The sequence below is a fragment of the Myxocyprinus asiaticus genome, chromosome 1 (genome assembly GCF_019703515.2).
Source record: "Myxocyprinus asiaticus isolate MX2 ecotype Aquarium Trade chromosome 1, UBuf_Myxa_2, whole genome shotgun sequence".
In the NCBI taxonomy this organism is placed as follows: Eukaryota; Metazoa; Chordata; class Actinopteri; order Cypriniformes; family Catostomidae; genus Myxocyprinus; species Myxocyprinus asiaticus.
Genome location: NC_059344.1, coordinates 63,501,366 through 63,526,080, shown reverse-complemented (window position 1 = coordinate 63,526,080; position 24,715 = coordinate 63,501,366). Strand labels below are relative to the sequence as shown.

The 24,715-nt window shown below is 38.5% G+C and overlaps 1 protein-coding gene across 1 annotated transcript in view; it reads right to left on the bottom strand.

Annotated features, from left to right (window-relative positions):
• Positions 1 to 5,242: 5,242 nt before the first annotated feature.
• galns (galactosamine (N-acetyl)-6-sulfatase) overlaps positions 5,243 to 24,715 on the bottom strand; it is a 60,138-nt gene continuing 40,665 nt past the window's right edge. The window contains exons 13-14 of the mRNA XM_051709221.1: positions 8,143 to 8,260; positions 5,243 to 5,871 (exon numbers count right to left, since the gene is read on the bottom strand). Coding sequence (XP_051565181.1) covers positions 5,785 to 5,871; positions 8,143 to 8,260 — 205 coding nt within the window. The 3' untranslated portion in view covers positions 5,243 to 5,784. The remainder of the gene's footprint in view (positions 5,872 to 8,142; positions 8,261 to 24,715) is intronic.

The following is a 24,715-nucleotide window of genomic DNA, read 5'->3' as shown; positions in this document are numbered from 1 at the left end:
ATTACAATTAAAGGGATAGTTCACCCAAAAATAAAAATTATGTACTCACCATCATGCCATCCCATGTGGATGACTTTCTTCTGCTGTACACAAAATTCGATTTTTAGAAGAATCTGTAGGTCCATACAATGAAAGTGAATGGTGCCAAAACGTTGACTCTCCAAAAAGCACAAATGCAGCATAAAAGTAATCCATCTGGCGCCAGTGGTTTAATCCATGTCTTCAGATCTAGAATTGATCTAATCAATTTTGGGTGAGAACAGACCAAAATATAACTTTTTCACTATAACATACCGACCAACATTGGATTGTGAAAAATAGGGAGAAAATAGTGTGGACTTTTCAGACGACCACTTACCCACCGTCTAAAAAAATGTCCAATTTATATCGTTAAATTAACGATCTGGAACAATTTCACCGTGATGCCATCTGACCAGCTTATGGGACAGATCACGTCCTGTATTGATTAGATACGGGATGCATCATTTCATATTTAAGTAAGGGACGATCCCGTATGAGTGAAGTGTGGATGCAGAAAATCGTGAGTTTATTGGGAGAAATTGTAAATCGGGAGTACAGCGGGAGGAGGGGTGGAAAATCAGGAGAAACCTAGTCTAGTGTAGTCGAGTTTGAAATCACAATTGTGCTTGGAGACTGCAATGGCAAGATGTACATTGAAAAAGGAGTTATATTTTGGTCTGTTCTCACCCAAAATTGATTAGATTACTTCTGAAGACATGGATTATACCACTTGAGTTGTATGGATTACTTTTATGCTGCCTTTATGTGCTTTTTGGAGCTTCAAAGTTTTGGTCACCATTCACGTGCATTGTATGGACCTACAAAGCTTAAATATTCTTCTAAAAATCTTCGTTTGTGTTCAGCAGAAGAAAAAGTCAAACACATCTGGGATGGCATGAGGGTGAGTAAATGATGAAAGAATTTTCATTTTTGGGTGAACTGTTCCTTTAAAACTATGAAAACACAGAAGGGTGAAGAGTTAGTATAAAATTCTTTATTAGGAATGTACTGTTATTTCTTTGTGAATCCTTATTACATGAATACTATGCAGTTCTTTTGATATGGCTATGAACCAAAAAAATAAATACAAATAATATATATATATATATATATATAGCCACAAAGTTGAAAGCACACCATTCTCTAGAATGTCATTGTATGCTGTAGCATTAGACACTAAGATTTAGATTTGTCACTGGAGTAGTCAAACCCATTAATTGGTAGGGGGTTTTATACTCTCAGACATGTGTATCTAACAGGACCAAGAATGGGCATTACAATGATTTTAGAATAATCTTGATTTCCAGTCTAAACAGAACTTGACATCTGTAGGCAGACTCTCAGTACTGTATTAAAGAGAACACCATTAAGGTACTTCAGTTCAACCACCACCAAACAGCCCAACACCTCCACCTGCTGCTGTTTGATCAGCTCACATACCACATACATGGCTCCTGACAAAACAAGAACAAAAATACAGTAAATTTCAAGCAAATACAAGCGATAGAAAGGGCCTGAGTGGTAGCAACAACAGCAATTACAACAATTATTTTCTGTGGCGCAACTCTGTAGTGAGGTCAAAGGTTCTGCTTCTAGTACTGATAAATTGTATTGCTCCAACTCTTCTCTTATTCCAAAAAACAAAACAAAAACATGTTAACAATTTTAGTGTGATAAAATCATTTACTAACTGTATTGGCTGTTACCTGTAAACCCTGTAATCTTGTAAACACTCTGAAGGTGGTAAATCCCTGATTTTATCACACTAAAATCATGTTAACATGTATAATGTTTACATCTGATGGCTATTCTTTTGAAACTGAGTATTTTAACATTGACAGATTGGTCCCATTCACTTACATTATAAATGCTTCACTGCAACTGTAAAAAACGAGGAACGAGTCGAAATTATTTCCGTCCACTGAGCTTCATTTACATTGAACCCGGGACTTTTCTTTAATGTAAATCTTGGCATAGTCAGGATTCCCCCAGTTTTCGACCAATTAATTTCCATGACTTTTTCACGATTTTGTTTATTACTGGATTACTGGAAAAGCATTTTTAAAAGAGATCACACTCAGGAAGGGCTATTTCTATCCAATAATATATTCTACAGCAGAGCATAACTAGAAAAATGTAAATTCACTATAGAAATTTCCATTACATTTCCATGATATTTCAAGATTTAAAGGGATAGTTCATCCAAAATGTATAATTCTCTCATTATTTACTCCGCCTTATGTCGTCTTGAATGATTTTGTTCTGCGGAACAAAAACAAAGATATTTTAATGGAGATATAATCTATTTTTCCATACAATGAAAGTGAATGGTGACCAAAACTTTGAAGCTCCAAAAAGCACATAAAGGCAGCATAAAAGTAATCCATACGACTCCAGTGATTAAATCCATGTCTTCTGAAGTCATCCAGTTCAACATGATCCAACAGACTAAACTATAACTCCTTTTTTACTGTACATGTTGCCATTGCAGTCTCTTGGCATGATCATGATTTCAAGCTCGATTACAACTCCTAGTGCCATCTAGCACTCTGTGCATGTGTCAAGCACTAGGAAATGTAATCGAGCTTGAAATCATGATCGCCAATGAGACTGCTGTCAAGATTTATAGTGAAAAAGGAGTTATATTTTAGTCTTAATCATCCAAAACTGACTGGCTTCAGAAGACATAGATTAAACAACTGGAGTCGTATGGATTAATTGTATGCTGCCTTTATGTGCTTTTTGGAGCTTCAGAGTTTTGGTCACCATTCACTTTCATTGTATGGATAAACAGACATCATATCTCCATAAAAATATCTTATGTCTGTGTTACGTGGAAGAAAGTAATTCGAGTTTTAAAGGACATAAGGGTGAGTAACTGATAAGTGAAACTCATTTCCATGACTTTTTTCCATGACTGTGGGAACACTGTAGCATGTGCACAAAATGCATACGTTATTCAGAGCAGCTCAGTATCATCATCTGTTGTACTTCAGTGAATAAACACACACATCCCCAGTGGGCAGTAAGTCGACCGGACCATTGCAAAGACTGGTGGTCTGCTGTCTGGATATAACTTTTCATTAAACACCGTACTGTACATGTGCCGTACACTGGTGCAGCACTGCACAACATAGGTATAATATGTTCTTTCTGCCCAATTTACCTGTGATCCCATACAAAACAAAAGATAAGTTTACATATAACTTTTAAAATTTAAATAAATTTTTTTTTTACACTGCAAATCAATTTAATCTAAAACACTACCTTTGTTTTTCTTCCAGACATTTTTTTATAAGGATCTATAAAAACTATCCTAAAATCAATTTCTAAAAATTACCTGAGAAGAAAAAAATTGCATAAGCAAAGTTAGGTTTATGGTTAATACAAACAAATACTATTACTCAATGGTGTGAGAATAATACACATAATATTAGATATATTGTCTGTAAACAAGTCTTAATATAATCATGCTTCTCAGGTAAATGGATCTTGTTTAATGGATATTTAGATATTTTACACTAGAACAAGACAAAGGTTAAGATTTGTATTTATTTCTTTGCTATTAACATGCAACATGTCTACGAATACGTTGGAGAAAGAATCGCCATTGGCTAGAAAATGTTTGTTTTTACATGCCAGACTTCTGATGACATATTAGCGTAATGCAACTGAAAACTGAAAAAGATATTAATTAAACCGAGAAGGGGGCATCTTTACATATATACAGTTTTCATATATACCGTGCCCTCCACAAATATTGGCACTTTTGGTAAATATGAGCAAAGAACGCTGTAAAAAAATTTCTTTATTGTTTATCCTTTTGATTTTTCATTCCAAATATTCACAAAAATCGAACCTTTAATTGAAGTAAACTAATTGAAAGGGGAATCTCATAATTACATTTTTTTTTCTCCAAAACACATTTGCCACAGTTATTGGCACCCCTAGAAATTCTTATGAGTAAAATATATCTAAAGTACTGTATATTGCCATTAATATTTGACATTTTTTAGAACTGCACACCACCTGGGTGACTAGGAACATGAAATTGTTCAGCCATGACTTCCTGTTTGACAGGGGTATAAATATGAGGTAACACACAGGCCAAATTCCCTTAATCATCAATCACAATGGGTTAGACTAATGAATACAGTTCTGATGTGCGGTAAAAGGTTGCTGAGCTTCACAAAATGGGAAGTGGCTATAAGAAAATAGCCAAAGCACTGAAAATGCCCATTTCCACCATCAGAACAATAATTAACAAGTTCCAATCAACTGGAGATCTTAAGAATCGGCCTGGAAGAGCACGTGTGTCTATACTGTCTCCACGCACAGTGAGGAGGATGGTTTGAGTGGCCAAAGACTCTCCAAGGATTACAACTGGACCACTGCAGAAGTGAGTTGTGTCTTGGGGTCAGAATGTCTTCAAAACTACAATCAGACATCACCTACATCATCACAAGTTGTTTGGGAGGGTTTCAAGAAAGAAAAAAAAACTCTGCTCTCATCCAACAACAAACTCAACGTCTTCAGTTTGCCAGACACTACTGGAACTTCAAATATGACTGGGGTCTATGGTCAGATGAAACAAATAAGAGCTTTTTGGCAGCAAACACCAGAGATGGGTTTGGTGCACACAGAGATGAAGATGTACCCACTGCCCACGGTCAAATATAGTGGTGGATCTTTGATGTTGTGGGGCTGTTTTTCCTGCCAGAGGTCCTGGACATCTTGTTCGGATACATGGCATCATGGACTCTATCAAATACCAACAGATATCTGTCTCTGCCAGGAAGCTTACAATGGGCCCTGGTTGGATCTTCCAGCAGGACAATGATCCAAAAAAACCATCAAAATCAACACAAAAATGGTTCACTGACCACAAAATCAAGGTTCTGCCATGGCCATCCCAGTCCCCTGACCTGAATTTGAAGGATCTGGAGAGATTCTGAATGGAGTATTAGCTAAAGCAGAACAGAATGTAATTGCTCTGCCTTATTTTTGATGTATTTTATTTTATATGTTACATATTTAACCAATGAATGTAGCAGTTAATGTAACATGTTATGAGATTAACCCAGTAGTGTTTTATGTATTAGGTAGAAAAGAAAATTACATATGTGTATGTAACCTATGCGAGAGATGTGTGCCTGTGCAGAGGAATGTGTGTGGAGCTGAGCTCAAGGTCAAGGAGAGAAAAAAAACAGATGAGACTGAGTTGTATTTTACTGTGCAAGTATTTTATTTGATTTAGAGTAGAGAGAAAACATGTATTAGAATAGAGCAACCTTGAAATACAGTTAAAGTTACAAGTTTACATACACTAAGTTAACTGTGCCTTTAAGCAGCTTGGAAATTCCAGAAAATTATGTCAAGCCTTTAGACAATTGGCCAATTAGCTTCTGATAGGCTAACTGGAGTCAATTAGAGGTGTAGCTGTGGATGTATTTTAAGGCCTACCTTCAAACTCAGTGCCTCTTTGCTTGACATCAAGGGAAAATCAAAATAAATCAGCCAAGACCTCAGAAAAAAAAAATTGTCCACAAGTCTGTTTCATCCTTGGGAGTAATTTCCAAATGCCTGAAGGTACCACATTCATCTGTACAAACAATAGTACGCAAGTATAAACACCATGGTACCACACAGCCATCATACCACTTAGGAAGGAGGTGCATTCTGTCTCCTACAGATGAACGTAGTTTGGTGCGAAAAGTTTCCTGAGATTCACTCCTTTATCAAAGTTCCTGAAGATGAACTGAATTAGTGCGGCCACTCACACTTCCACGGCTTTGACTCGGGTGCTTTAAGACATTTGCCCAACTGCTCACAGCCAGGAGGACTCCAGTTCTGTTCGAAGAAGAGACACACATGAATATAAAGGGATTTCTTCATTAGATGCCACTTTTGTACAGTGTCTGTTGCTTTTACTCTAAATGAACACTTGAGGGCACTGTTGCATCACAAACTTTTACATGCTGTCAGTCCATTGTTGGCTTAAACAATTTTCAAGAACATTAATGCAACACAAAATGTACAAAGAGACTGATAAATAAAAATTATGTACTTATAATAAATAAAACAATTATCATTATTATAATATAAAGTTTATTTATTTGAAGTTTTTTTTTGTTAATATAATTTATTATTAATAAATGCACATTTGTTAATATTTAAAATAAATTATAATAATTAAATGGAATAATTATTTATTTATAAATAACAATTGTTAAATCAGGTCGAAGCTGATGAAAAATATTATTTTTTGCCAAATTCAGAACAATGCAGTACAATACCCAAACGTGACAAACAAATAAATAATCCAAACATAATTGCTGATTTTGAGAATCTATATCAATAGAAATGAGACGTTTGTGGGGTTTGCTCTACTTTGCTATTTAATTTGAGTTTAGAAGTGTACTTATAACAGTTAATTAAAAAAAGAGCTGAATAAAAGTTATTTTTTTAAAATATTTAAATATTTTAAATTAATTATGTTTAATCTAATTAATTATTTATTTATTCGTGAATAAATATTTGTTGATTTTTGAATAAATTATAATAATTAAATGGAATAAGTATTTATGAATAAACAAAAATGATTAAATCAGGGCAAAGCTGATGGAAAATAAATAATCCAAACATAATTGCTGATTTTGAGAAACCGTATCAATGGAAATTAGACATTTGTGGGGTCTGTTTAATTTGATTTTGGAAATTTACTTAAAACAGCTGTGCATATTAATAAAAAACAAAAACACTAAATAAAAATAAGTTTAAAAATATTTTATAATATAATTATTTACTGATAAATATTTTTATTACTTTAAATAAATTACAAGAATTAAATGGAAAAACATTATTTGTTAATAAATCTAAATGATTAAATTAGGTTAAAATTGTACTGCAAACAGAGTATTTTTTCTATCAATGCCCAAACATGCTAAACAAATAACATTTTTGCTGATTTTAAGAAAATTTACATTAGTGGGGTTTGTTCAATTTTGCTATTTAATTTGATTTTGGAAGTTAACTTATAACAGCTGTGCATATGAATTTAAAAAGAGCTAAATAAAAATGATATATTTTTTAAAATATTTAAATATCTTAAAATAAATTGTTTTTAATATAATTATTTATTAGTAAATAAAGATTTGTTAATATTTTAAATTACAATAATTAAACAGAATAATACTTTATTAATAAATAAAAATGATCAAATCAGGTAAAAGCTGATATAAAACATTCTGTTTGCAAAAATGTATGATTTTTAATTGTTTAGCAGTACAATGCCAAAACATACCAAACAAATAAATGATCTATTTCTGCTGATTTTTGGAAACTGTCTAAAAGGACATTTTACATTAGTGGGGCTTGCTCTAATTTGCTATTTAATTTTGAAAGCGGGGTTGCTGCAGAGTTTTTTCAATTAAATGTAAAACTTTTTAAGACCTTTTTCAAGACCTGAACAAATAAAATTAATACTGTATCCCCATACCAAAACAAATGGGGTGTAGTGTTGATGATGATGGTGTAGTCAACACTACACCATCATCAACAGTTGATCATTAGTAATTGCTTGTCCTAAATTTCCGATATGGCTTGATATTTGTGAACTGCTCTGCAACAGCTGGAAACACTCACAAGCCCCCGTGTGCTTGAAAAACAAGAAGTGCCGCATTTTCGTGCATGCATTTATTTAATCAGTTCATACACTTTTGAAGTTTGATAATCACATTAGGTCATATCAAGTATCCTGTCTTACCGCCCCCACATTTAAGACCTCTATAAATGACAATTAAGACTTTTACTGTATCATTGAATATATTTGAGACTTTTTATGACCTTAAATTTGAGAAAACTGAATTTAAGACATTTTAAGACTTTTTAAGGATCTGCGGTAACCCTGAAAAATTTACAAATTGCAGTTGTGCATGAAATAAAAAAAAGGGCTGAAGTATGGACTGATGCAAACCACCAGAATACTTTTTCAAAATTCACTTCCTGTGATGACCGCCAATGGAAGAATCCAACTAATGTTAAATCAGATCTGGAGAAACCAGCGCATAAGCAAAAGTGTCACACACAAACAAGTCCAGAGTCCTGACAGTATCATCTCACCATGACTGCCAGGTCACACATGTTGAGTTGAGGCGTTCCAGGGATCAAGTCCTTCTGATGCTGCTCCACCAATGCTGTCACGTGTCTGAAAACATTCTGGTACTCCTTAGACAGGACACTGAAAGACAGCATGAGAGGAGGAGTTCAGAAGAGAGAAGAATAAACTTGAAACAACAACAAACTACTTCACAAAAAAGTACTATGGAGGTACCATGGTACAGTGCTACCCTTGCAAAAACACAGGGATTCACTGGGACACTTTATTTGTAAAAGGGCAGTATCAGGTGGTAATGCCACACTACATCAATATACCTGTATGTTACTGAATGATTGGGTGAATCCCATGAAAACATGTCCAGGTCACACCACACCCCAAAAAAATCAAAAGAAAAAGAAATTATGTTGTGCATAAGAAAATGAGGAACATTTTAGGACAATAATTTTTTCTGCATTGTTTTCATAACAATTAAGCACATTTCCTGACCTAATTCTCATTACCGTGATTTGTTTCTATCATTCTCATTAGATATACACTAATGTAAACAATACTGTAAAATACAGTAAAAAGTACTGTCATGCAATGTCTTTTTATTTAAATCAGTACAAAAGCTGTACAAAATATATTACCTTGGTGGATAAAACGTATAATTACACTAATAAATACACTAATAACTAAATAAACAAATTGACACCTCAACTTGCAGACATTTCCTGACCAAATTCTCATTATCATAAAGACTCTGGATGTTTCACTTTTGTGTTTTGTTATAATACCTATTATTCTCATTAGATTCTCAAAGTAAAAATTACTGTAAAACATGGTAAAAGAATTATTGTAATACAATGTTTTTTCTTTATTTAAATTAGCAATTAAAGGCAGTGAAACAAATATTTTAAATACTTTAAATTTTTAATACAGTAATAATAATTTGAGGGGAAATGTGTTAGATAATGATGGAAATAACATCACAATGCAAAAGAATGTCAATGGTCCTAGAACTGGCTTAATTTTCTTTATGCAAAATATAATTACTTATTTTTTCTTTTGATTTTGTGGTAAAATCAACATAAATTAAAAGGATAGTCCATCCAAAAATTTAAATTCTCTTATCATTTACTCACCCTCATGCCATCGCAGATATCCATTTCTTTTTGATTTGTTTTTTCAGCAGAACACAAACAATTTTTTTTTTTAAGAATATCTCAACTCTGTAGGTCCATACAATGCAAGTGAATGGTGACCAGACCATTGTAGCTCCAAAAATCACATAAAAGAAAACATAGAAGTAATCCATAAGATCCACACAGCGCTATAATAGGTGTGGGTGAGAAACAGAACAAAGTTTAAGTCCTTGTTTTCTCTAAATCTCCACTTTAACTTTCACTTTCACATCTGAAACTAAACAGGCACCACATGTGAAAGTGAAAGTGGAGATTTAGAGTAAAAAAGGAATTTTGATCTGTTTCTCACCAACACCTATTATATCGCTTCTGAAAATACGGATTTAAACACTGGAGTCTTATGGATTACTTTTATGTTTTATGTTTCCTTTATGTGATTTTTGGACCTACAGAGCTGATATATTCTTCTAAAAATAATTTGTGTTCTGCAGAAGAAAGAAAGTCATACACATCTGGAATGGCATGAGGGTGAGTAAATGATGAGAGAATTTTCATTTTTGGCTGAACTGTCCCTTTAAAGCCAATGCAACAAATACTATTACGATGTATAAAGAAAGAATTTACATTTTAAGTAATATATTTTATACTTATTTATTCATCATTTTACATTACAGTAAGGGGAATGAAAAGTGGGTTTGAAATATACTTAATTGTCATGAAAATAATGTAACAATTCAATATATATATATATATATATATACATATATATATCCCCAAAATAGGCTTCATTTTTAATTTCTTTTGTTTTTGGGGTGATATATGACCCAGACATGTTCTTGACAGGTTTCATAAGATTCACCCAATTACCATATTCATGTAGCATGGTGTTTTCATGGTACTCCAACTTTCTTCAAAGAATACAATGGTAGTACCATGGTACTTTTGGTACTTCTTTATTAGAGGCACCTCCATCACATTTTGCAGTTATTTTACAGTAAATAACGCTTCTACTCTGCAATGAAGAAATTAAAAAGGTTACTGAGATGTTTAAGATCAACTGCATCCTTTTCTTCAGTTAAGACTGTCATCCCCAGTCTCATCACAATGCTGAATATAAAACAGTTTTAATTAATTCTTCACTCATGCATGCTTATTACAAGATAATGCACGGAAAAATAAGTGACAGACGGGCAATATCACCATAAAACACACACTAATGCACAAAAAAGTCCCTGAGGGTAGCTACTTCCACACAAGCGGTGGTGTGTCCTCTCATTATTTGTGTTGGACAGCATACTACACCCCTGCGTAGTATGCAGGGACCGTGATGGTTTCAAAGGAACGCTGCGCTCAATAGGACCTGCAGACTTAATGGGCTCTGGAGAATGACTGTGTGTGTGTGAGAGACAAACATCACCACTGCAATTACAGCAGTAATAAAATGGCAGGCCGCACCTGTGCCAGCCCTGTCCCCTGCTCTCAAAGACTGCCTTCTGATTGGCCCCCAGGGAATGGGTGTGTGTGCAGGGTAAAGTGTCAATTAGTGTAATTACCCTGGGCGCTGTCCGACTCGCACCTCCACTGCCTACAATTCTGCCCTCCCATGGGATAGTCGGGCATGAGCCGCAAACCAGCATCTGTCCTTCTCGCACTCAGTCTGGACCAACCAACACCCTTAACCCTATAACACTGACACTGCAGTTCTGAGACACTATTTGTCAACAGATAAGAGGTTTTCAATAGTGATATGGGTTAATCAATGGCTGATATCTAGAGAGCAGGACCATTTTTAGACCATTTCGTTTTTTGTGCCTTATGACTTTATTTTCATGACAATTAAGAACATTTAACCCCAATTCTAATTAACGTAAAAAAATTCTTCTCATTACTGTAATATATATATCCATAAGACTCCAGTGGTTAAATCCATATCTTCAGGAGCGATATGATAAGGGTGGGTAAGAAAGAGATAAAAATGTCTTTTTTTTTTTTACTAAAAATCTCCACTTTCACTTTCGTGGTGCCAGTTTTAGTTACACTTTCACATCTACAGGTGAAAGTTAAAGTGGAGATTTAAAGTAAAAAAGGACTTGAACGTTGTTCCCTTTCAATAACAGAACTCAACGCTGCGTCAGAACACTGATGCTTTGGGAAACTCCTCCCAGGAGGCCGTACCTTCAAACCTATACCATCATGCCAATTTGATTGGCTGGTGACACTGCCGCTTTGCCCATGCTCACGTACCGCGTGTACTGTATTTTCTAGAAATAAAGTTGCACATGAATATAGGTTGCACCTGATCAAAATCACGTTGTTGAGAGAAAAAAACCCCCACATAAGTCGCACTGACAGAAGTTGCATCCGGCAGGCACTAGGACCCGGGAGCTGCCATCCGTTGAGCAGCATGTCAGACGTGCTACGTGGAGATTCCCTCAGGATTTACGCATGGTATCGCGGTGTTTTCGGGCTTATTTTAATCAAGAGAATCTGCTTTAAGTCATCATCTATAACAGTTTTTTCATATAATGTTTGTGTTTCATGAAAAATACGTGACAGATAAGCCGCATCTGTTGTGCATCAATAAACAGCTTTTAGTCTGTGAGTAAAACAATATGCCTGTTGTATTCCAGTTTAAATATTCTGTCCCATCATGACATTACTGTTCTAACAAAGGCCACGCTGTCAAACACAACTCACACGCTCATAAAATGATGTTTCATCACACTCATAGTAAAAATTAAGTCAGTGAACAGGATAATTAATGCATTGCAAACAGGGTTTCAAATATCATAAATGTTCACAGATAGACAGTTGCTAAAGTTAATAAATAAATGGCTGCATAAAATAATTTGTAAAGGCAAAATACTCTGAATAGGGAACTTTAAAACACTACTACCGTCTCTATGACTGATGTTTTCATTTGTTTGTGTGTAAGCAGATGTGTTTTGGTGTGCATGCATTTGAACGACCGACATCAATTACCTATAAATGATGTATATACACTGGTGGCCAAAAGTTTGGAATAATGTACAGATTTTGCTCTTATGGAAAGAAATTGGTACTTTTATTCACCAAAGTGGCATTCAACTGATCACAATGTATAGTCAGGACACTAATAACGTGAAAAATTACTATTACAATTTGAAAACAAATATTCAGAACTTCTTAAACTACTTCAAAGAGTTCTCATCAAAATATCCTCCACGTGCAGCAATGACAGCTTTGCAGATCCTTGACATTCTAGCTGTCAGTTTGTCCAGATACTCAGGTGACATTTCACCCCACACTTCCTGTAGCACTTGCCATAGATGTGACTGTCTTGTCGGGCACTTCTCACACACCTTACAGTCTAGCTGATCCCACAAAAGCTCAATGGGGTTAAGATCCATAACACTCTTTTCCAATTATCTGTTGTCCAATGTCTGTGTTTCTTTGCCCACTCTAACCTTTTCTTTTTGTTTTTCTGTTTCAAAAGTGGCTTTTTCTTTGCAATTCTTCCCATAAGGCCTGCACCCCTGAGTCTTCTCTTTACTGTTGTACATGAAACTGGCGTTGAGCGGGTAGAATTCAATGAAGCTGTCAGCTGAGGACATGTGAGGTGTCTATTTCTCAAACTAGAGTCTCTGATGTACTTATCCTCTTGTTCAGTTGTACATCTGGCCTTCCACATCTCTTTCTGTCCTTTTTAAGAGCCAGTTGTCCTTTGTCTTTGAAGACTGTAGCGTACACCTTTGTATGAAATCTTCAGTTTTTTTGGCAATTTCAAGTATTGTATAGCCTTCATTCCTCAAAACAATGATTGACTGATGAGTTTCTAGAGAAAGCTGTTTCTTTTTTGCCTTAAGACATGCCAGTCTATTGCATACTGTGGCAACTCAAAAACAAACATAAAGACAATGTTAAGCTTCATTTAATGAACCAAATAGCTTTCAACTGTGTTTGATATAATGGTAAGTGATTTTCTAGTACCAAATTAGCAATTTAGCATGATTACTAAAGGATAAGATGTTGGAGTGATGCTTCTGGAAATGGGGCCTGTCTAGATTTGATCAAAAATGACTTTTTTCAAACTGTGATGGTGCTGTTTTTTACATCAGTAATGTCCTGACTATACTTTTATATCTACTTTTATACTATTTTGATCAGTTGAATGCCACTTTGATGAATTAAAGTACCAATTTCCTTCCGAAACAGCAAAATCTGTACATTATTCCAAATTTTTGGCTGCCAGTGTAAGTCGCTTCGGACTATAAGCCGCAGAGTCTTTCAGATGATGAAAAACAAAACACAACTAATATTCTAGAAAATACGGTATATTAGGTAGCGCCAGCGACACATCCCCAGCAGGTCAAATGAAAGAGGTGCGAGTGATCCGGAGAAACATGGGGGAATTATCACCAGCGCAGGTCCCCGCAATTCCCTTTCTCTCGAGGTGTTGCTTGTTCACCAGTTCAGTATGCCAATGATACCCTTTGTCCTGAAGCTGGTGAACATGTTCTCATCACATTTGGTGCTGGAGAAGAGGAAGATGCTGTATCACTCAAAGCCTCGGATACTGAGACTTGAAGTCATTCAGTTGATGAGCTGGCAACTTGTATTTCCCCCGGAGTGGTGGAAAACATAAGCTGAACTGATGGAGGTTCTTGGCCGAGTGGTGGAGAGACTGCAGCTCGAGTGGTCATCGATGGAGGCGCCTCAGCGCTCTCATTTGGAAGAACGTTTTTTGTCATACCGGCGCACTCAAGAGTCCCGCCGGCCGCCGCTGTTCTTCCCTGAGATGCACAATGAGCTGGTTAAGACATGGAGCTTGCCATACTCTGCACGAGCTCTCGTTCCTGCGGCTACAGCTTTTAAAGTGCTCGATCATAAGAAGTTTAAGGTGTAAGCCCAGCTTTCTGCAGTTGAGGAGGTGGTGGCGGTTCATATGTGTTCCGCTTCTTCTGCATTGGCATGTACTGCATTGGCCTTGTACTGTAGGATCACTTCCAATATTTTGGGTAAGGCCTACACTTCAGCCGGTCAGGCTGGTGCGGCACTGCACACCATGGGTGTGTTGCAGGCCTACCAGGCTGATCTACTGAAAGATTTGGATAAGGAAGGAGAGATTGGCCCCGAATCCTTCCAGGAGCTGTGGCGCACCACAGATCTGGCACTGAGGGCAACCAAGGCCCAGGCCATCATCAGGTCATTGGCAGGCATGGTGTCGGCTGAGCACCACATTTGGCTCAATCTGTCGGAGCTGAGCGATAAGGAGAAGGCTGTCTTGTTAGACACCCCGGTGTGTCAACATGGTCTCTTTGGGGATGCAACTGAAGCATTCACCGAGAGATTTCATGCAGCTAAGAGATGATCAATGGCCTACAAGCACATTTTACCTAAGCGAAGTGGCATTATGGACCAGTCGGTCCGCTCATGCTATTTGTCGGGACAGTGTCCAGCCAAGCTGAGGGCGCCAAATGATCCGTTCCTTTTAGTAATGCGGATAGGGAACCGCTGGTGAGTGGTCCGGTCCAGGGCTCAGTGACTAGATGGAAGGTGGTCCTTATGCGCACTTGACCCGGTAGCAAATGTTTGGCTGGGCGGAGACAGCATTCCTGACGCTTCAATACAAGCAGTGCAGGGTACTCTATGCAGTCCTTGCCCCAAGCCTTTCGCTCTATCCGCACAAGGCTGCTGGGATCAAAAGTGAATATCCCCTTTATTTGAGACTGCAAGCCCAGTTGTGTCTGCTTGGGGCATAAATTCAGTCACAGCTGTCCATTCCTCAGTGTGGGAAAGGAACCAAATACCAGTGGGTTCGGACCAACCTCTCTGTCCACTGGCCTGCTCTCTGGATGCATGGCGCAGACTTCCAGGAGTTTCCAGATGGGTACTGAGCACAGTCCAGAAAGGTTATGTGTTCCAGTTTGCAAGGCGGCCGCCGTGATTCAACTGCGTTTATATTAAGCGCCAATATTACGTTCAGAGATCCAATCTCTTCATGCCAAAGGTGCAGTAGAGATTGTGTCTGCAGTTGACGAATGGAAAGGCTTTTACAGCCTGTATTTTCTGGTCCCCAAGAAGAATGGTGGTGTGCGACCAATTCTCGATTTGAAGCCTTGGAATCGGACACTCAGGAAGTCTCCAGTCAAAATGGTGACTCAGAGACAGATTGTGTCTCAATTCTGTCCCTTGGACTGGTTTTTGTCAGTAGACCTGAAAGATGCCTACTTTCACATGCATTCCTCAGGTTTGCATTTGAGGGCAAAGCATACCAATTCAAGGTCCTACCCTCCGGGCTGTCCCTGTCTCCTCACACGCTTACTAAATGAGTAGACCTGGTGCTCACCCCGCTGAGGCTGGGAGGAGTGCGAATACTACCTCGACGATTGGTTGCTTATGGTTCAATCGCTGGACTTAGTGTGCAATCACAGAGGTCAGTTACTAGCACACTTGGAGCAGCTGTGACTCAAGGTCAACTGGATGAAGAACATGTTGGTAGCCAGTCAGCAGGTTTCATTCATAGGTATGAAACTCTATTTGGTGTCCATGAGAGCTCGTCTTATGGACGACCATGCTCAGTCCATACTTCGGAACTTGATGGGGTTCAAGTTAGGACTCGCCCATTGCGACAATTCCAGCGAACATTGGGCCTGCTGGGAATAGCAGCCTTGGTTACAATGCTGGGCTTGCTACACAAGAGACTTCTCCAGTGTTGGCTGAACTCGAGGGTACCTCATCATGCTTGGCGAGGAGGCAGCCTTCCCATTCTAGTAACGTGTCGCTGCTTAGCCACGCTCACTGTTTAGAAAAAACCCCAGTTCTTTCAGGTGGGGGTTGCTGTAGGCCAAGTAGGCAGTTGCAATGTTGTCACTACGAATGCATCCAACACAGGTTGGGGAGCCCTGTGCGACAGTTGCCCGGTGTTCGGCACATGGGAAGGTGCGCAGACAGGGTGGCACATAAATCGCCTGGAACTGTTAGCTGTCTTTCTGGCCTTGAGGGTTTTTCGAGTGGAACTGCACGAATGGCATTTTCTGATTCAAACAGACAGCACAATGGTAGTAGCATCCTTAAATTGCCAAGGGGGAGTATGGTCAGTGCTGATGTTGGTGCACCAGTTTCTCCTCTGGAGTGAAATATGTCTCCTATCTATTCATGTGGTGCACGTCCCAGGCCACCTGAACAGTGCGGCAGATTTTCTTTCACGTCAGGGTGTCAGGCTGGGGGAATGGAAACTCCTCAGGTAGTACAGAAGATATGGGAGGTACTCGAGAAGGCCCAGGTGGATCTGTTTGCATTCCTGGAAAACACTCATTGTCGCCTTTGGTACTCCATTACATGGGCTACACTGGGCTTAGCTGCTCTAGCCCACAAATGGCCAGCTATACACGAATATACATTCCCTCCGATTCGCCTGCTACACCAGGTATTGTGCAGGATAAGGAAGGATGAGGAAATGGTGTTGCTAGTTGTGCACAAATGGCCCAACACCCAAATGGGTAACAGAAGTGATGGAGCTGATGGATGCTCAATCTTAGGAGATTCCTCTGAGAAAGGATCTGCTCTCGCAGGGCCAGGGGGCATGATCTGGCATCCCCGTCCAGAATTGTGGAGGCTTTATGTCTGGCCCCCGAATTATGCTCGTCGGCCACAACCGGATTGTTGCAGAAATTACTGCACACCACCTTACAGGCCAGGGCTCCCTCAACAAGGTGGCTGTACACCTTAAAGTGGCAAAGCTTTGCTCGCTGGTGTTCCTCCAAAGGTGAGAAACCACAGCATTGCTCGGTACAGACGATACTCTGCTTTATGCAAGAGCGTTTGGATGCAGGGCTTACTTCATTCATGCTCAAATTGTATGCGGCTGCTATAGCAGCAACGCATGACACCTGTGATAATTTCTCTATAGTCAAACATCCTTTGGTCAGTCAATTTTTGTGGGGGGCGAGACAGTTGAGACCCTCTCGACCCGCTGCTGTCCTGGTCTGGGACTTAGTGCCTGTATTGAAGCACTTGCAGTTTCCCCGTTTGAGCCATTGGAACAAGTATGCTTCTGCATACTCTCACTAAGGACTGTGCTGCTGCTTGCCTTGGCATCGGTCAAACGCACAGGGGGACCTTGAGGCCTTGTCAGTCAATAGCTTGTGTCTAGAATTTGGACCAGGCTTTTCAAATGCCATTCTCAAGCCCAGAGAGGGGTATGTGCCCAAGGTGCTAACAACACTTCTAAATTTCATGTCCTCACCCTGCAGTCATTTTCTCCTCCTCCGTTTGAGTCGGACAAAGCTATGAGATTGCACATGCTTTGCCCGATAAGGGTTCTAAGTATATATGTTGACCGTACGAGTCAATTCAGGGGGTCTGAACAGATGTTTGTCTGTTTTAGAAGCAGCTACCAGGGTTTAGCCATTTCCAAGCAGAGGTTATCCCATTGGTTCATTGAAGCCATTGCCCTCGCTTATGAGTCGCAAGGTGTACAATGTCCCATGGGTGTGAGGGCTCATTGTACCAGGAGTATGGCCTCCTCCTGGGCATTGGCAAAGGGTGTGTCCTTACAGGACATCTGTATGGCTGCAGGTTGAGCTTCTCCTAACACCTTTGCAAGGATTTATAACCTGCGAGTTCCTTTCCCCTCTTCTCAGGTCTTCTCTGGGAATGAGGGTTAATTCAATGTCTACTACAGTGCATTGTTTTATGTTAGGTTGGAGTATGTGACTCTCTAGGAGATGAGAGCAGGTAATGTCCAGTACTGTGGTGCTGGTGTCATTATATGTAGCCCAGTGCATGCCATTTGCCCTGTTCCTCATATTATCCCCTGAAGTGCAATCATTGGGTCCGGGTTCCCATTCAATTCCAATTTCTTTATGAAGCTTTTCGCTACCCTATTGGCTAGCGGACATTGTTGGTCAGTTGCGTGGCTTTATAGTATTCAGTTCCCACAGCGTAAGCATTCTGATGCAGCGTTGAGTTCCATTCTTGAAGGGGACATCTCGGTTACTCATGTAACCTTGGTTCCCTGAAAGAAGGGAACGAGACACTGCGAGGCTGTGCCGCACTCCTTTTTCTTGGAGGGACTTGAGAGATACGCTCTTCTCCCTTCAAACGGAACATTTTGGGGATGTGTCACTGGCGCTATAAGCTTCACATTTCTGCATTTAAACATTTAAAAAATTGGCACAGTTTACTTCCATTGTAAGGGCCTCACTGTAACCTCAATTATTTGTTATTTTTTTTAAGAAAAGGTGGGATGAGTCGAAGTTCTTTTTTGTGGTAATCAAAATTATGCTACAAATGCTGTTGATTGAGCTTAACTAATATTTAACCTTGAATATTCCTTTAAGGTGTTTTGCATTGTGACATTATTTGTAAAATAATCATGTTCTTCTCATTACTGTTATGTCAAAAAAAATTAATCTTTATTATTTATAATATTATATAATTTATTATTTATTTACTATATTTTTGTAAAGTATTTGTACATCATTATAATATTTTTTGTACCGTTTCTGATTTATGCTGATTTATTGGTAAATAAAAAAATATTAAATTACAATTTTTTATTTGCAGTATTTATTTATTCTTTTTTTTTTTATTACAGTAATGGGAACATAATGAGAATCAAAATAATGGGAATTAGAAGAAAAAACCTCCAAAGTAAAACATCTAGACACATTACAGTAATAAGTAATAGTAATTTTTTAATTGACATGAAAATAATGTCACAATGTGATAATAAATTTTCTTAAGGCAAAATATACCTTATTTGTTTCCTTTTCACAAAGCATTTTAGAAAATGTGGACAAGGAAAGCATAATATTTTAATTTCAAATGCAGCAATATTTAGTTAGAATTTCATTTTTTACTCTGTATAACCCAGAAGAATGTAATGGCGATGAATGGGAATCTGCAAATTGTAAAAAGGCAGAGGTAACATTTTCAGTAATTGGCCAAAGCTGGCACAAAATGTCCAACATATCACTCTCTCACCAATTTTGTCTTTATACTCATTTTTACTGGTCAGCTGAACAATTAATTTGGCTTGTTCTGAAAGTTATAATGTTTTCAGTGAGTGTTATTTTGTGAAGGCATCTTATGCCCGTCAAAAACACAATTCTAAACCTGAGCTCAAAATAATATAATTCCCATCTTCTCTTGGGTAAGCTACAAGATCAATTCAGTGCGTGTAATATGTGATGCAGGAAACATTTGGTCTTCTATTCATGATCGACGGCAAAGACACACCAAGGGGCATGGTGGAGCAACGTTCAATCTGCTAAATGTACGCCACTTTCACTCTATGTCTTGTGTATTATATACCCTTGGGACTCTAATCAATAATTAACAATAACATGTTTATTTATGCTCAGAGTCCAGAAAAACAAAAGAAACTCCATAGTCAGCATGGCTCATTAGCATTTCCCTGATCCCTGCAACTGTAGACGCGCAATTATTAATAACAGTGCATGGAATTGCAGTCTTTTGATTTATAATGCATGACACCTAGGGGGGTAGGGGCATTGCTCAGGTGTGTCACCATACTGATTAGAGATTCACACTAACACGTGCGCGAGTATGCATGCATGCATAACACAGCAGTCCCGCAAGCAGAGAACACAATGAAACAAGAGTGAATCAGTATTCACATGGCAAAAACACAAACAAGTGTAACTGAATAAGATGAGCCATTCTGTCTCTCTGTAAAACTGCATCTGTCACAAACATACAAAGACACTTTGTGATTTTGCATCTCATATTTACATTTTGGTGGTTTACAACGAGCATTCCACATGGTGATCTGAAAGGGAAAAAAAGGCAAGCATTGTAGATAAAATTCATAAGTTGAATTTTAAAATTCGACTGAAGCTATGTAATGTTGCAGCTCCTAAAAAAGTTAACAGCCAGTTAATGTTTTATTTACTCGCCAAAGCCAAATTTGACATGCACTTGACTTGGCACTGTTTGGGTGTTATGCATGAAACATGAACAGAACGAATTTCAGTGTAAATCCTTTGTAAATATATTATTACATAACCTGCCGCACTGAAATGAATGCAACAATTTACGTGAGAATGGTTTTACACACAATCCATTCTACAGATGTACCTAAGCATGCACCAACACATTTTTTATTCATGCTTTATTAAATGAAATGCAACCATATATATATGAATAATTTTATGAGCAATACATTCTACAGATTTAAATGTACATTAAATATTTATTTATTTATGTTTTATGGTTCGTAAAACTATTCTTTCAGTTTCTCTATGAATGGTTTTACGAATGATCCGTTCAACAGATTTAAACGTGGACCAATAATTTTTTTTGGGCTGTCAATCGATTACATTTTTATTCGAAATAATTGCATGATGTGGCGATTAATCACAATTAATAGCAATGAATTGCAATTAATTAATCACAATTAATTGCAATTATTTGCATATTAAATCACATATATTTACTGTGAAAGGCCCCCAAATAAAGGTCATCTCACTTTGCTTGCGTTGCGTCTCACTAGTTTTCAGCGCCTCTTCTCCTAAGCGCTGTGTTTTTAGAATGATGTGCCAAGTTAAATGTTGTTTGAAACTTTGAAAAACATGTCTCATGTTCCCAGCTTGGTCCAGCTGTCTTTGAGCATGAGAGTTCGTCATCTGTGTAAGGCTGAGCTGACTGCTCGCTGCCTGTACAGCTGGAGCGCTGACTGCCCCCTACTGCATCAAGATGGTACATCAAGCATGAATTGCTCTGATTGTAGGAACATCAATTATTAAAAAATTGACATATGGGGGCCTGGGTAGCTCAGTGAGTATTGACGCTGACTACCACCCCTGGAGTCGTGAGTTCGAACCCAGGGTGTGCTGAGTGACTCCAGCCAGGTCTCCTAAGCAATCAAATTGGCCCAGTTGCTAGGAAGGGTAGAGTCACATGGGGTAACCTCCTCGTGGTCGTGATTAGTGGTTCTCGCTCTCAATGGGGCGCGTGGTATGTTGTGCATTGTTCGCGGAGAGTAGCATGAGCCTCCACATGCAGTGAGTCTCCACGGTGTCATGCACAACGAGCCACATGATAAGATGCGTGGATTGACTGTCTCAGAAGCGGAGGCAACTGAGACTTGTCCTCCACCAACTGGATTGAGGTGAGTAACTGCACCACCACGAGTACCTAGTAAGTTGTGGGAATTGGGCATGACAAATTGGGGAGAAAAGGGGATCAAATAAAAAATAAATTTGTTTTTAAATTGACATACAGGTCTGGGGGCATGATTAATTGTTAATTGTTAATTTAATAAATTTGTTGTTTGTTTTACGGTTTGAAAACTATTCTTAAATAAACTGTCCATATGAATTTACTAATGATCTGTTGTACAAATTTAAAAGTGCACTATGTAATTTTTCGTTTATGTTTTGTGGTTTATACAACTATTACGTAAACTATTGCATTAAGTGCAACATTTCACATAATAATTGTTTTACAAACCATCCGTGATATAGATTTAAAGGTGCACTAACTAATTTTTGTTTATGTTTTGCTGGCCTATCCGACAGTGGCCAGTGGCCAGTTTTGAATGCTTGCATGCAGTGAACAAGACACAGGAGTGGTCATGCGGTAAAAACACCAACAAGTGTAACAGAATGAATGAATAAAATGACTCAAACACACACACACTCACACAAGCACACACACACAGTTGGAACAAGACATAGGAACTGAGCTGAAGATGCAATCAAATAGGCTTTGCCTTTTCTCTCTGCCCCCCCGGTGGAAATTGAGCAGTTCTACAAGCACTATTGATTGAAGGCTGAAGTGCTTGTCGACTGCAGATGCGGCCTGAAATGCCTGTTACATTAGCTCGGAGGAGGATGTGACTAATGTGCTTTCGGCTGGGTGAGGTGGGTCGGGCAGGGCAGGGTGGGGTGAGAGATGGGGGTCAGCTTGGGACCTGTCAGATTGGTTAGCATTCTCATACCAGCCAGTAAAATATCCAGGACAGCACTAGCAATAACAGCTAGACCCACATAGATACGGCACACTTTTTCTGCATAGTTTGGACTGATTGTGCAGAAAAACTTGCCAAAATTGATTTAAAGTCAACATGAAATCAACAGGGTTGCCACACCTTTTGACCAATGAATTTCTCCATGACTTTTCCAGTTGCTTTGATTAGTGGATAAGAAGTTTTAAAATGAATGTATAGAGAACATACTCACAAAGAGCAATTTCTAGCCAATTAAATATTTTAAATCAAAGCACAACTTGAAACATTTATATTCACTCTAGAAATTTACTTGACTTTTTAAGATTTACCTAATTTCCATGACTTTCCAGGCCTGAAAATCCTTATCTGAAAATTCCCTGATGGATCAGGTTTTTCATAACTGTATGAACCCTGAATCAAAACTGACCATATTTCCTTTCATAATACACATTCCTGGTCATACTGTGTACAATTGTTCAGTGTACGTTATTCCATAAGGAAAACATATTCATTGTCAAAATATAATAACTTGCTCCACCTCTGAAATTACTTTTACTTTGCGCTGAAGTTTTCCTGAGAAATATGTATTTCCGCTAAGACATTTGAGAAGCACGTCTGTTTTCAGCGCAAAGTCTAAATTCAGTTGCTGCATTTGCAGTTTGGAGATTCCACCAGCAGGTGATAATAAAGTTCGTCCAAACTCTGAAAATATAGTGGAACATCAAATTATGTTCCTGACAATCACAGTTGTAGCCATTTTATGAAACAACATTTTATGAGATTTGTGTTAAACTAACTATGGGGTTTATTTTCCAATTACTTTGTTTATATTTACAACTGTATTTCAGTCATGCCAACTCTGAAACATTTAGCATGTTAATGTGGGTATGACATAATGATAAAATATTGGTCTTGGCAGACTAGCCAAGATGCAAGTTTCTGTGAGGAATGAAGAAAATCTCGTCATCATGGCAAGAACCAAACAAACCACCCGCAAGTCCACCGGTGGAATAGCCCTGAGGAAGCAGCTCGCTACTAAAGCCGCCCGTAAGAGCGCTCCAGCCACCAGTGGAGTCAAGAAGCCTCATCGTTACAGGCCCGGTACTGTAGCGCTGAGAGAGATCCGCTGTTATCAGAAGTCCACTGAGCTGCTGATTCGCAAACTGCCTTTCCAGCGTCTGGTGAGAGAAATCGCTCAGGATTTCAAGACGGATCTGCGCTTCCAGAGCTCCGCCTCATGGCCCTGCAGAAGTCCAGCGAGGCCTATTTGGTCAGTCTCTTTGAGGACGCCAACTTGTGTGCCATCCACGCCAAGAGGGTCACCATCATGCCCAAAGACATTCAGCTGGCCCACAAGCTTAAATCCACAGTGGCGTCCCTCACATTAACCCCTAACGCTGGTGCTGCAGAGCAAGTACGGAGTCTTGCTACTGCTAGAAAATATACATACTGAGTTAGCATGTGGACATGCTGCTACTGCTGCACATATAGACAAATGCAAGATTACAGTGCATGCTGCTGCACAAACAGACATTACAAACAATCCCCCAACAAAGCAGGGAAGATGTACAAAATGCATAACATATAAACACATAACACAACCCCCCACCCAAACAGATCTATTGCCAAGATTTATGTACTGCTGCTGCTCCGAAGAGCCATGTGCAATGAGTGTATGCTAGCTAGGTGTGCTCTGGCTACAGGCCAATGGAGTAACGATAATGAACTAAATTTCTATGTGTGCCTCAGTCTGCTTTGCCAAATATCTTAAACGGCTAGTGACCTAACTCATAATGTGTACCTAAGCCAGGAAAGCCCAGAGATTATTTAACTAGTGACTTAGACTAGCTATGTGTGGATTTATTCAATCTAATGACCTAAAATAACGATGTGTGCCAGTCAGATTTTGCTAAGGCTTACCTTTTTAAAGATGCGCTTCTATGTGTCGTGGCCAAAAGCAGACCTTAACGTGTAAGCTGATAGAAGGAAAGCCCTAGCAAACCACCTGTGCAAATAGCATTTCAGAGAAAAACTCTCACAGTGTGATGCAAAGAAATAAGCTTATCAGGAAAACTGAGCCATTTAATTGTTAGTCAAATAGAGAGACTCAATTTGATTGGCTACCCTATAACAAGTCAGAAGACTAATCAGCTCACAACATGCAAGCCAACTGGCTTAACATGTCACATGTGAGTGAGCCGATTGGCTAACGGATAACAAGTCAAAGAACCTATCAGCTTGTGCCCCACAGAGTTGCATGGCTGAACTTTGGTCATTTACGATCTAATATGTATTGGTAATTTTCCACTTGTTGTCAGAGTGATTTTAAGTCATTGCAAAAGGGGCCGTTGGAAGAAGTTGTAGGGAGAAAGATGTTTGGATTGGGTATGATTTTTTTAACCGCTTCGTTATTATGATTATATTTTCATTTCATTTGAATTTAGAAATATTTTTGGTTTAATTTTTTTTTTTAATATCTGTGGAATTCTGTGG